General features: G+C 38.1%; 1 protein-coding gene across 10 annotated transcripts in view; it reads right to left on the reverse strand.

Moving 5' to 3' along the window:
* Nucleotides 1–317: 317 nt before the first annotated feature.
* The window catches only part of fgfr3 (fibroblast growth factor receptor 3), a 45,754-nt gene continuing 31,400 nt past the window's right edge, over nucleotides 318–14,671 (reverse strand). For 2 of the 10 annotated variants that reach the window (XM_077237430.1, XM_077237436.1), the window contains exons 8-18: nucleotides 13,628–13,772; nucleotides 11,176–11,351; nucleotides 9,885–10,030; nucleotides 9,659–9,783; nucleotides 9,043–9,153; nucleotides 8,764–8,954; nucleotides 8,476–8,598; nucleotides 7,335–7,405; nucleotides 4,802–4,939; nucleotides 3,563–3,668; nucleotides 318–3,461 (exon numbers count right to left, since the gene is read on the reverse strand). In XM_077237430.1, the coding sequence (XP_077093545.1) occupies nucleotides 3,294–3,461; nucleotides 3,563–3,668; nucleotides 4,802–4,939; nucleotides 7,335–7,405; nucleotides 8,476–8,598; nucleotides 8,764–8,954; nucleotides 9,043–9,153; nucleotides 9,659–9,783; nucleotides 9,885–10,030; nucleotides 11,176–11,351; nucleotides 13,628–13,772 (1,500 nt within the window). In that variant the 3' untranslated portion in view covers nucleotides 318–3,293. Of the gene's footprint in view, nucleotides 3,462–3,562; nucleotides 3,669–4,801; nucleotides 4,940–7,334; nucleotides 7,406–8,475; nucleotides 8,599–8,763; nucleotides 8,955–9,042; nucleotides 9,154–9,658; nucleotides 9,784–9,884; nucleotides 10,034–11,175; nucleotides 11,352–12,844; nucleotides 12,990–13,627; nucleotides 13,773–14,671 lie in introns of all 10 variants that reach the window. The other 8 variants (XM_077237429.1, XM_077237434.1, XM_077237431.1 and 5 more) reach the window with 5 other exon arrangements.

Consider the following 14,671-nt stretch of genomic DNA (forward strand, 5'->3'; position numbering starts at 1 on the left):
TTGTGTGCATGAAATAGACATGGAAACAGTCAAAATGAGAAGCGCTAATTAAACATCACTGTTTCTGTTAATGATTTCAGCCCTCCAAAAGCATTTAGGCCGAAAATTCATTATTTTTTTTTTGGTTTAACGTTTTATATATTTTTGGTTGCCCAAATTTCGGGGCATCGGTGCATCACTAGTATTCCTCATGAGTTATGATTGAGGATTATCTCATAATATGCTTATCAAATTCCCTCCCACTCTTGCTGCCTAAATAAAACATGAAATAGTGAACGTGGCAAGTATAGATTTAAAAAGTAAGTTACAAGCGAACACTCGTTTTGTTGTGTTTATTGAAAAGGTTTTGATTGACAGCATAATTCCGTCAGGCACAGACTGATAGAGTGTAAAGAGGTTTAACAGCTCGTAAGGGGCACAACTGAAACAGAACGGAATGTTCTACATATACAAAGATATGGAAAAATAAAACACTGTTAGTCAACTATTACAATCTTTTGTTAAACAGAGAGGGATGCAGATGCTGAATGATTTTAATTCTGCAATATGTTACCTCTCCGTGTGAAGAAAGAAATCTACCTGGAATGCAATGCAATTCTTCTGTAAGAAAATACTGTAAAGAAGTTTTCATCCTTATTAAAACAAAACAAAACAAAAACACACCTAATAAAATCTACTCGACGTACAACAATCATTTGCAAATTTAAATCTATAACTTAATTTAATATCTTAATTCTAATAAGAGCTGAATGGCACTATCAAATAGAGCTTAAGAGGAAAAGAACAAATGCGTAAAATGAAAGAGGGTTGACATCAGACCAGTATTGCTCATCATCCAGACGCTTTAAAAGTGCTGGGGAAACACATTTTCCTTTGACACTGTCTGGAAGTTCATTGTAAACATTGTAAAGAAAACTTTCTTCAACCCCTAAATGCATCTCGGCTCTACCTCCATCCTAAAACACAAAAGCATGAAGGAATGCTGGCCTTTTGAACAAGATAAGGTCATGAAAGGAAACGGATCAAATAAAACATAAATACAAGGAAATAAATAATGTTGATCTGTGTCAAGGAGGGAAAAGGACCAGCAACATTGTTTGATATGTTTGAAACAATGCAAGAGGGCTGTCAGTAGTAGAGCGGAGGATGTGGAGGTGAGCCAGAGGTTACAGGTTGTACAAAAAAAGGAAGCTGAGAGCGATCGCTTGCCCTGCCATCCCACACCAAACAGTAAACGAAGAACTCCACACGTAATGGACAAACACTCAAAAACACTGTATCCAACAGAACATGATGTCCTACAGCTGGAAGAAGAAATTACAGAACAACGTCACCCATATCTTTGAGAACCCAATCTGAGAATCAAGGTAACAAAGTGCCGTACAAATATTTACTTTATCGTTTTAAGAAACACCCTGCTTATATCTTTTATTGATGTGGCTGTACATTCAAACCGTACGTCGCAATATTCAGCCTCTGAACTCCCTCCCAGGCACTTAACAAGTACAAAAATGCTATGTTTTGCAGGAGGAGGGAGCTGTACAGTCATCTCGTATCAAATCTACAGTTTTCGTAGTTTAGCAGCAAGCGAATCCTCCTCTTTTTCTCCCCATTATATATTATTGCCGGCTTTCTGCTTGAATGCAATTGTCTGAGGACACCCTGAGACACGACCAAGCTATCCCATAATGCTTCGCTTAGATTCGCAGGGCCAGAGACACTCATCTGACAACCATGCACGCTGGAGTTGAATAGCAATAACGGTTCTGTATTCATTAACATAAAACTCAGAGCAGAGAGAAAGATTTTGGCACTTTGCAAACACACCGACCCGGAGGATTACCTCAAAAATGTTATTATACATATTCATTAGCAAAAGAGCAAATAAGAGCAACAAACTCATAGTATGGTTTCACCATATTTCTATATGCCATGTTAGGTTTTACCCACAAAGCACTCCTTCATATCAAAGAGCTAGATGAAAGGATCACAGCGCCTATCTTCAGGGAAAACCAACACTGTTTTTTTGTTTTGTTTTGTTTTTATAAACACTATGGTGAACAGATCTGCTTATGTCACATGCATGGAAGCCCAAATATGAAGAAATTGTTTTATACTATACAAAAACGATGAAAAGTGCTTTAAGTGTGAGTCTGACAGCAGTTAAAAATCAGTGTGGTTTCCTCATGAAAAGCAGAAGCGCTTGTGGTCTTTTTATCGCGAAATTCAATACTGAGATACGGGCAAAGCAACTTCTTGTATACTTATTTCTTGCTTTAGAATTCATAATTTCATCCTCTTACTCTGCTGATATCACCAATTAGTTTCTCATACATTCTTGTCAATGTAAACTAAGAAATGGAAGAAAAAAAAGAAGAAAAAAATAAATCTTGCATTTCTGTGGTAAATAACTTACAAAATTTAAAAGAAGAAAACCCCTTTGTTTACAGTACCAAAACCCGACTATAATTTTAGACCCCCTTAAAAACCTTGTCTATAAATAGCTTTACAAATATACATGTTAATTCAAATAAAACTTTTGTTTTGCTTTTTTTTTTGATTAAATGTTTACATGATCTCAACAGTGTATGCTCACTTGCTCTTTTAAAATGTCATTATTTCTTTTCTTTTTTTTAGTTCACTGCTATACTGACTGCAATATGATACATATTTATATCTATATATTTACAATAAAAACTTTAAGATACATACAAAGCAAACAGTTATATATATTCTAATTAAATCTCACATCTAGGAGACCTTTCTCTCTTTTCTTATTAAAAAAAAGGATGAAAAACGTTCTTTGTGAGGAGTGGAGAGGAGAGACTGGCCATGGGTTTGATTCTCACTCCAGTCAGATATTGCTGTAAAAAACCCTTCCTGTCCACGCGTGACAGGACGACTCTGTCTGCCGCTTCAGAACTGTGCTGTTACACAGTGTTGATCCGTTCTTTTTGTTTCCTGTCCAGCAATTTGTCAGTCTGTTTGTTTTTTGGTAGGCACGGAATGGTTTGACCCTTCTGACTGCGTCGCGCAAAGGAAAAACGAAACTGGCCAAATACAAAAATAGGAATTCTCTTTTCGAAGTCAAAAAGCTGAATAATGATTTGGAAGAAAAGGAGGAGCTGAAGGACAGGGGCGTAATCTGTCCTTCAGACCTGCGAACAGTTGGAAGTCTGAAGCTTCTCGTTGAGCGATTCATGAGATCCACACTGTGCCAGGAACCCCGTCTGCACACCGCTACATGCTGGTCAAGTGCAGCAAGCCGAAAGATCCCCACAAACCACGATTCCTTATGTTCTTATGACCCCATTGCTGTGGTGGTGATGTTTAGGGAGGCAGGGCTCATCAGGTAAGGAGTCGTGAGCAAACACGGAGTCGTCGCCGGAAGAACAGGTGCTGTTGGAGTCCGGGCAGGTAGGAGAGTACTGCTCGAACGGTACCGACAGGTCCAGATACTCCTAAACGATCAAATGCACACAAACACACACACATCAGAATTGGCTTTAACAGTTAGGTGTTAAGAGTTAAGGTGTTTGGTTTGATGCACGAAAGCTCTTACGTCAGTGGAGGTCATGGAAAGAACCCTATCGTGATCCTCCACCAGCTGTCTGAACGTGGGTCTTTGTGAAGGAACGGCGTGCCAACACTCCCGCATAATCATGTACCTGCACAAATCACACCATCCAAAACAATATATGCATTTAATGATCAGTGCCAAAAATTTACTTGATTGATGGACAATTGGTGCATCCACACCTTGTCAGAAGTACTATTACGAGCACTTGCGAACTCGTAGGAATAGTAATTATAATTTAGAATTTTCTGAGAGCTCAGACTTGCACCACCTGACTGCTGCACGTCATGCGGAAACACCCAAAATGGCTGCGGCTTCAGCAGTTAAATTAAGTCAAGCATTTATCTTGTAATGTTTCTATTTAATAATTCCTTTAATTGGCTGTTAATGTCATAATAATGAAATAATAATCTTTAAGTGTAATACAGTTTAATGTAGCTAGAATGAACAAAGATCCTGCAAAATAAATTATAAGTTGATTAATAAGCCATTTGCATTTATTACTGTTTGTTGTATTGTGGTTTTGTCTGTTGATTAGTCAATTTAAACAGATTAATGTTGGCATCAACAGTGTTGGCATTGAAACGAACATAATTTCGAGTTTTGAGTAGAACTTCTGGGTTGTCATCTAGTAATGACGGTATTTACGACATGGCCTGCAAATATTCACCCCCTTGGAATTGGTCTATATGTCAAATGCTTCAACTGAATCGAATCTGAACCATTACAGCTGTTACTTATTAAATCAAAACAATATAAAATTCAAGAGTATCAGTAAATAATACACAAGATATAACAATGAAATTACGAGATTCACACCAAGAACGAAAACTATAAAGATAAATAAAACAATAACTATATAGGTGTCCACACCAACGGACGATAACGTAGGACGAGCTGTTTAAACCAGGATGGATTTTGATTGGCTGTCAGTGTTTTTATCGTTCATCAGCTGAAAAAAAGTTCCAACAATATCATTCCTCTGTGCCATTATCATTATAGTTGTGGTGTGGACTCTTCTATTCTTTCATATTTAGAATGACTTTGAAACTATATCTTGTTTAAAACTAACGTCCTTGTTATAAATGGGCCTTTAGATTATACAGCTCTATGCGTTCTACTATACATGGTTGTCATATGCCATTATAGACATTATTTTAAGAGATGGATAAGAAGGTTTTAAGATTTTCTCTAGATTAAAATGAAAAGAAATCGCAATCGTACAGTTCATGAGTGCAGTTGGCAGGTTTGTCCATTCGATGTCCCTCCTTCAGCAGTTTAAAGAGCTCCTCCACTGGGATACCTGGGTACGGTGAGCCGCCCAGTGTGAAAATCTCCCATAATAAAACCCCATAAGACCACCTGAGATGCAAAAGAGGTCACAGTTCAGAGCAAATATGGGACAAAAATCACACATTTACATTATAGTACAAACTATAATCCAATTCAGTGAGAAAAAAATGTTGTTAGGCCACTATTATGCTGGTTGTGCTTGAAATAGTGGCGTAACAATACTCTCACTATCTCTATCGGTCTGTCTCTCTCTGGGGTGTCGATACTTGGCAGATGTGAGAGAGGAGTTTTGTTGGTTCTCACTGAGGCTTATAATGTATGTCCTTGATATGAGACGCGAGTCTATTAAACTAGAGCGAGTGTGTGTGCGCGTGTATATGTGTATGTGGGTGTGTGTTATCACAAGCTGCTCTGTTAACTCAGGGCTCTTTTTTTTTGGCCCCATTCCTCCCACGCCACCACTGAGCAGTGCTAATCAAATTAGCCACGGTAAGAGACAACAGGAGCTATGAGCCAGCTAATGCTACCCGGCCAAATACACACACACATACAACACACAGTCAGTTAGAAGCCTTATGGGGGCTCAATAATTGGCTCATCATTATATCACTATCCGTTCATTAGCTTTATGTCAGAGTCAAATCTCATTTACACCCATCAGCGTGGTGCTCTCTCTCTCTTACACACACACACACACACACACACACACACACACACACACACACACACACACACACACACACACACACACACACACACACACACACACACACACACACACACTGAATGAAAGGCTCACTGCTCATATATCATAGCATAAGTAGAGCCTATAGGCAGAGGGAGATGATATTATTTTATTACTGTTGTCTCAGGCCAGCTGTGATTAAAGTGTATTTAGACATATTGGGAAAGTGCAGTTCTATGTACCAGTCTGAATGTGATGAATGTGTGTTCGGTCTACTGAGAGACAGTGTGCAATATACTAACATACTAATCAAAACCCGCTGCGCAAGTACACACACTAGTCTTCTAACATACACACATGCAAAACCACTCAAAAGTTTTGGGTCAGTATGATTAAAAAATAAATTAATACTTTTATTCAGTAAAAGCCTTAAATTGATCAAAATTGTTAGTTTATTTGAAATAGAAATATTTTGGAACAATATTAATGTCTTTATATTCATCTAAGGATCCTGGTAAAAATGTTTTATCAAGGTTTCCACAAAAATATTAAGATAATATTGATAATAAATAAAGTTTCTTGAGCACCAAATCAGCATATTAGAATGATTTCTTAAGGATCATGTGACACTGAAGACTGGGGTAATGAAAATTCAGCTTTGCCATCACAGGAATAAATTACATTTTAAAATATATTCAAGTAAACATTTTTTAAATTGTATATTTTTGGTCAAATAAATGCAGGATTGGTGAGCATAAGAGAATTCTTTCAGAAACATTTAAGAAATCTTACTGACCTTAAACTTTTAAAGGGGAGTGAAGATGCATAAACAATGTTTGCTACAGAATTAATTTTTTTTATATTTAAATATAATTTATTGCTAAAATAAATTATAAATTATCAACAACAACAAAAAATCCAGTCCTGTAAAGCTTACCTTACATGCAACATTAACAATCTTGGTTTATTTCAAGTCGGACATGAATGAAAGTTATGATGACTTGCACTCAATGTACATTTACACGACAACATTGTACTAAAAACGTAAAAGTTTTTCCTTCGCGCTATTCGTGCACAGATGACATAATCCCCGATCATACAGATCTGTAAGAACGATTAAAAACGTTGAATTATGAATGCTAGTCCAGTAGTTGGCGATGTAACTTTGTAAAGAAACCCTACGTGACTTTAGACTGAACACATAATATGCATGCACATGACATCACAGTTTACACAGTGATGATAACGGTATCATTTTCAAAAACTTGCACTTTGAAACCCATTTTCAAAAGTTAGCATTTTAGTTAGCAAGGCCCCAAAAAACGCAGTTGTCGTGTAAATGAACACCCAAAATGCATAAATTGTTTTCAGTTTTTAGTTGAAAACGGTGTTGTGTAAATGGACCCTCAGTCAATAAGTTATTCATTCTGTAACCGCTCTGATGAATTAAGTGATTAAATGCATCATTAAAATCATTAGCTGCTTCAAACTCATTACTTAGTGAATCTTTTTGATGGATTCATTAAAATAACTCCTTTTGAATCGGACTATATAATAACATGTACTGTAAAAACATGTTACAATTTTTTTCATGTCTCCAATTCTGGTGAATGCCGATGCAAGAAACACTGGCACACTCTCTCGGATGGCTTTGATGCTGTTGTTGCAGGGTTATGGTGTTCACTTGCATTCCTTTATCGCTTGATGAACTTTATGAACAGATGGCATAAGTGTTGGAGAGGAAAAAAAGAAGAGGCATGCATGGCAATGTAAACTCACACATCACTCTGGTGCGTGTAGACACGGTCGAACAGTGCTTCTGGTGCCATCCATTTGACGGGGAGACGACCCTGAAAGGATACAGATCAGTCAGAACAACAGCGGTGCTGACCCAGCAAGACATACAGACGGCTATCGAACATCAACATGCCTGCAGCTTAATCTCCTACTGTCCTATCTAATATAAATACACTTCAGCGGTTAACATTAACATCTTCCCTCTCCCCAATGTGCTCTAATCTCCAGCTGTCCCATCGAATATCCAAATACCCACCAAACCCACCCCACATCTAAAACCTGCTGTCACAACACCTAACAGTTCCATCCAACACCATGTATTCTACCAGTTTTAGGAACCATGGTTAATCTTGCTACAATCTACTATAAATTAATTTAAGGTAGTTTAACTACTTACATACTATATAGAGGGTGAAAAACAGTATGTGAGCCGAGTTCTATATCTGAATTCATAGTATTTATAAAACAGTATTCAAAAACTGAAGACCTACTACTTGCGGCGAGATTATAAAGTGCGCATCCGATGGACACTTTACTATCCCATGAGGCCACAGGAGAGGATTTGTGAATGGCAGTGAAGCAACGCAACTGACGCCGTAGGTCTTATGACAATGACAACATGGCAGATATAGTACGGCTGAATTTAAATCATACTACACATTCATAATACAGAATGCACTTGTTTAATGGTCGTGAAGTAAGTTTCAAAGCAGATGTAGAACGTACTATATACAGCATGCGATTTCGGATGCAGCTCAAGTGTTTTTACCATAGCTAAGCTAATGCCATGCTACTGAACATTTTTAGTTAGTAACACCCCAATACTGCATTTTACAATGCATAGTGAGCCAGGTAAACCACAATATGTTCATTACCGTCCAGTCCTCGCCAATACCCACACATTCTTAGCAACTCCAGACCTCATTCAACACTTAATTGATTTATAACAAGCTGCTCATAAATGCACCTTCAAAAGTTCCTGAACTTGCACACACTCATTCGACTTCTACAGGTTTGACGTTTCTAAATACAGTGCACAACCACATCTCTGTGCTTCAATCCAATGCCACCCAAGAGCCCTATCCTTCAAGCATTTTGAGATTGATAATCAGTGTCAAATTACGTTGGTGGTCTTCTTGTAGTAGTCAATGTTGTGCACGTCTCTAGCCAGGCCGAAGTCTGCAATCTTCATCACGTTGTCCTCGGTAACCAGAACATTCCGGGCTGCGAGGTCCCTATGGATACACTGGCAACACAAACAGAAAGAGGGCCATCCTTTATGCACAAGTCTGATAAATACACACTAGGAAAATAATATCTGGCAGCATTTATAAACTTTATAAACATTACAAGGCTCTTAAATTATTTCTTTTCAAATAAGTTTACAAACTAAGATAAGTACATGTGTTACCTTCTTTGAGGCCAGGTACTCCATACCCCTGGCGACCTGATAGGCGCAGGACACCAGGTCTTTAAATGTCAGAGTTTCGTTCGGGATCTTACAGGTGTCAAATGAGTAGTCCATCCCAGGAGGCCTTCTTGCCCGCAAATATTCCCTAAGATTCCCTTTAGAGGCATATTCCACCAGCACATACAGAGGACCTGTATGAACACAGTCAGAAACAATTCAGTCAGAGAAAATCAAAGCCGAACATCAAAGCTGTGATCTTATGTGTGTGCGTGCACTGACCATCTTGTGTGCATGCTCCCAGCAAGTTGATGATGTTCTTGTGTTTTCCAATCATCTTCATCATCTCCATTTCAGACACAAGGTCCGACAGGTCCTTATCTGTGCCATCATCTAAGAAAACAGTTATAAACAGCAATATTGTGAAATATTATTACAATTTAACATTTATTTTAAAAATTAATCTATTACTGTGGTGTCAAAAGCTGTTTACAAACATAAAATTATAAATAGAAATCTTTTGTAAATATTATAAACGTCTTTACGGTCACCTTTGATAAATTTAATGCATCCTTGCTGAACAAAAGTATTAATTTCTTTAAAATCTTACTGACCCCAAACTTTTGAATGGTAGTGCATATATTATTAATGGCAGTTAAACACATCTACATAGTTAGAGCAATGAGATTTGATGAAATTTTTTTTGTGTGTTTGTGTTTGTGTGTGTGACCATTATGATAAGATTTTTTTTTTTTTGCATTACAGGAATTAGGATTCGGAATGTGACCTTGGAATGATGTTTTGAGACATTCAACCATAATTCAAGTCAACTTATTGATTATTTTATACATAAAACATAAATGAAATGTAATTCTTTACAGCATCTGAACACACTAACCTTTGAGCATCTTGACAGCAACAGTGAGAGGTTTGTTGGGTTTCTCTTTGTCAATCCCAATGGCTTCAGCCATCACAACCTGTCCAAAGCAGCCCTCTCCCAATGGTTTTCCCAGCGTCAGTCTGCTACAAAATCATAATTTACAGTGAGCAAGGAACTAACTATTTGCTTTAGAATTAGTCTGATGATTATGGTCATTTGATGTTCACTTCAGCTTTTAACTTACTTTGTACGTGGAAATTCCCACTTGGGGTCAGAGGGCAGTTCAAGCTCAGAAACATTGGGCAGCATCGGCCCATCGCTGGATGAAAGACGGGCGATCCGGACCAATGGGGTGTTTGAATTCATGGAAGAGTTCGACTCCAAGGACACCTGCTTGGGTAAAGAATAAAAACAGCATGTTATTGTCTCTGAAAGTGAAGAAGACGGCGAGTGTAAGAGCGAGAAAAAGAGAGAGAGAGGAAGAATCAAGATGTCTATTTTAAGAAGATCATCAACTCAAGTGTTGTGCTGCAGACAGAAACATGGTGTCTGTTCCTCAGAGGACTGGTCCTGAGAGAGAAAGGTTTGTAGCTGTCAGATCTCCACGTAATGGACCACAGAAGTGTGTGTGAAGCAACATTTCCCTGCTGCCACGAACACACAGGTATAATCTGAAGATTCGCTGAAAGGGTGCCCCTACCTCATCTGCCCCTCTTTCTTTCGATGCACAGTTGATGCACAGAGATAAGTTAAACATTCAAAAGCAGACATGGCATCATCATAATCAAAATGTGCATATTGAATTGTGATTGGTTTTCTTTCTTGCATTGATCAGCATCTCTTTAGCCATCCACAACTGACTTTGCATAAGAATTAATGTGTGATGAATGTCATGAGAACGACAAGTGAGTAAGTTTTCCAAGTAACTGGAGGACAGTTCCTTGCAAGCACTGCGATTTCCTTTAGGAAATGCAAATCTATGTAGACTTTCATGAAACACTGAGAAAGTATGTCAGCAGCAGGAAGATCAAACTGTCTGACAATGATATCTCAATATTTTCTAAAATCAGAACTAGCTCAAAACATACACCTACACAAACACAATTTGAAGAAAAGGAAGAAAAAAAACACTGCAACATTATTATGTAGCTTGATTCCAGCGTGACATTGTCAGGCTTTGATTGGTGGAAATAACTTGAGGGAAAAAGAAGAAGAGATCGAGAGAGTGACAGAGATTAGAGAGGCAGTGTTCCAGCTGCAGCTGCTCCGATTTAAACTGTTTAAAACAACTGAGAGAGAGCGAGTTTCACCAGGCGAGAAACATGATCTAAACACTAGCAGTCACCGGGAGAGCATGGATATTACACTGCCACATTGCATCTATGACATCCACAGAACGTCTTCATACACACAAATAGCCCAAACACTACACACTACAAAAGGGTGAAAAAGATGCATTCAAGGCAATTCAGAGAGGAGATAAAGAGAAAGGAAGATAATTGGGCTGATCAAATCTTGTATCTACTTTCTGTTACCTGTCTCTTGAGGGGGAATTTGGACAGTTTTTGAACGGGCGGCGCGGGGAGCGTCTTCTGCGTGTTCATCCGCATACGGCAGAGGATAATGATGACCATGGTGAGGATGAAGAGCACGCAGCCCGTCACGTAGATGAGAATGTCCGCGTAGTCATCCTCTCTCTCCATCTCCACCGCTGACACAGAGCACAAGAGCACAGTTTAGACGTGTGTGATGACATTATGAGACAAATGTACCAATGTGTTGACCTATAGGTTAAACTACTGTTGTGAATGGTAGTGAAGCGACTGACGCTGTAGGTCACATGCCAATGACATCATGATGGATTAGTACATATGGAGACATATTCATTCATTATATACAATGTACTTTAATTTGAATGGTTGCAAAATAAGTACCTACTGAGAGAGTATGCAATTTCTGACAGCCTTTTCTGATTGAGACGTATTAAAATGGCCCTCTTTTCTATTAGTGTTGTCTTTAGATTCCAAAATGAGGACTTATCCCCATGCCAAATACAAGCAAAAGCAAACTTGTAGAGTTTTGCTTTGATTAGAAAATAATTGAAGTTTTATTAGGGACTGCAACTTAATTTGTAGCTGAAATTAAATTATGATAGTCTGACCCTCACTGATGTGAGCAATGCAAAATATTCAAAGATTAATTTACCAACATTTCCTCAGTGGAAAATTTGCCATCAGAGGTTTATCTAGGATGCCTTTTTTCTAGAGCTAAATTTGGTGACACATATCTGGAGTATAAAATCAGAGAAACAAAATCATAATTTGAACAGCTGAAGGCTAAATAGAAATATTTATGGCCGGTAAATTTTCACAATTTTATCCACCTGTGTTCATTTTGGAACCCGTTTATTTCTAATACACATAACCACAAAATTCAGTTGATCAACCTGAATAAAACACGAAACCAAAAATAAATTGGCCACTAACTACAGCCTCAAGACTTTAATTTAAAAACTAACAGTAATTTAAGAAACAAGCCCTACTAATGGTTGGATTAGAGATCGTCTTAAGTCAATCATTAGTTTGTTTGTTTGTTTGAAGTTATAAAGCAGAAGGCCTGCAGTTAATTTACAGCAACCTTACAAACTAATTAACATGCTATCGCGCCCCCATGCAGGTACAAACATCCCATAATGCCCCTCTCTCCGGGAGGCTTATTTGGCACTTGTGTGATGAGCCCCACAGATAGAGTTCAGTGGCTCTGCACGAGACGAGCGATTTTAATTACAGCAGCAGAACGGAGAACTGGTTAACAGGATGAGAATTAATGAATCGGGCCTCCCAGATACAAGGACTGTGTGCCATCAGTAAATACTCCAGTAAACACGACAAGCACTTCCATCATGAGCGTGTTATCGAGTGGAAACAGTCCATGAGAAAAACCCATCATCCGTCGTTTTTTCCCTGCATATGTCATGTTTCAATCTAAAAACAATTACAAACTACAAGGTTGTTCTTCAGTATAGTTGGCATATTTAATTTGACATTATTAAAGGTCCATAGAGAATATCACTGAAAACATTTCAAAAACATTTTAACTGCAAAACTATGAATAAAGCATGCAAGGACAATAGGGAAAATGGGAAGTATAGAGACTTGGGAAGAAAGGAGTGAAAAGAAACCCCAGAGAGTGAAACTAGTATACCTGGTAACACTGTAAGCCAAGCAGAGTGATGGTTAAAGCCAATCGAGTTCCCTGCCAGACAAGTGTATTGCCCCGCATCCTCAAAAGACACATTGGTCAGGTAGAGAATCTCCAGCTCTTTATCCGTAGTATTTATTCCCGCAGTCTGGAAAAGCAGGGAGAGACGGAGAGAGAGATAGACAGATGCTTAGAGCACAACCCTTGAGAAAGGAGCAGCACCCAGCACCGGGAGGAAGATCTGAACGAGGGAAGATCAGTTAACCCATCACCAGTATCCCAGATATGACCTAGAAGCAAAGTAAAACCCCAAACCCTGCCGGAAAATGTAATCAGCAGCAGAGAGTCACGTTAGATCTCATCCATGACGTGTTTGAGGTGCAAAGAAAACATAAAAAGAGCCCGGAAGAATATTACCAGCTTTAAGCTTAATTTAACCTCTCACTAGATAAAACTGACACCTATTTATTTAGAAGTGTGTGTCCCAATTCTCAAGAGAGCAGTGTGTAGGGTATGAGGAAATCAATAAGAATGTGATGTGGTACAGTCTCAGGTCCAATTCAACATGCCCTTGTTGCATTGATTGGGGAGCAAGAAGAAGAAGCGAACATTTAAATGAAGCAGACATACACTGGCCTTAAATAACAAGTCCTTGAATCAGGTCACCTTATTTATTGTGTTAAAAAAGGGGCGAGAAGAGCAGTGAGAAATAGACAGAGATTAGGGGAGTTTGACTCTACGCCACCAAGGTCTTGACTGACAGCGGCTGTATGGAGAGAGATTTACCTGGCTGGGACACTGTGAGCCAGAACATATTCTCTGAAATGCCTAAAAAGTTGTGGGCTCTGCACCAGTACTGGCCTGCATCTTTTTCTGACACATTATACAGGCTCAGCGTATCGTGGGCCTCTTTTACCTTACTGACAAAACTCTGCAGAGAGACACACATACTTAGTCAGAGGCGAGCACGTTCACACATGAACACACACTTAATGATTTAAAATACTCAAGCAGCTTGTTGTAGCACTTCTTTAAGATACCGATACACTTTCAAATTCACAAAACAGTTACATCACTTGTTATTTCACTACAAAAACTTGCCTCTTATTCACTAACCACCCACAATCCAGTTTAAACTGTCAAAAAATAAAGGTTCTAAAAGGGTTTTTCACAGCAGTGGTATAGAAGAACTATCTGTGGTTCCCCAAAGAACCTTTCAGTGAACAGTATTTAAAAGAACCATTTCTTCTCTACATTTTAATAATCTAAACAACTTTTTCCACCTTGTTTGTAATGGAAAGGTTCCATTGATGTTGAAGGTTCTTAATGGAACCATCGATGCCAGTAAAGAACCTTTATTTTCAAGAGCGTATCATTCAAATGAATTGAAATTGAATTGTAATTTGAAAATGAACGGCAGGAAATCAGATTGACTGAATAAACCTTTTTATTAAAATTTTGTAATTTTCAAACAACATTTTTTTTCTTGTTAAAAATCATGAAAATAATTTTGAATTATATTACATTTCTTTGACTTGAAGTTAAATTCAAATTTCAATTACACTTTCTGGTTACGAATTGAGAACTGGAATTAAATTCTCAAGAATTTATTTCTGAATGGCGCTGCTCATGGGTATTTAAATTAACTCATTGTCATTCTTTTCATTACAAAACATCCCCTTTCTTATTAGGCTTTTTATAGATTGTGGCTTATTTACAAAGCTTCAAAATTAACCGCTATTATCACAAAAGGAAAACAATGATATGTTGGGTGTAATTCCTTGTAATCAGGAACTAAACCAACACAGACCGTGCATGTAAATACACTAA

The sequence above is a fragment of the Siphateles boraxobius genome, unplaced genomic scaffold (assembly GCF_051911475.1).
Source record: "Siphateles boraxobius isolate OS27281-9 unplaced genomic scaffold, OSU_SipBor_1 20, whole genome shotgun sequence".
NCBI classification, from domain to species: domain Eukaryota; kingdom Metazoa; phylum Chordata; class Actinopteri; order Cypriniformes; family Leuciscidae; genus Siphateles; species Siphateles boraxobius.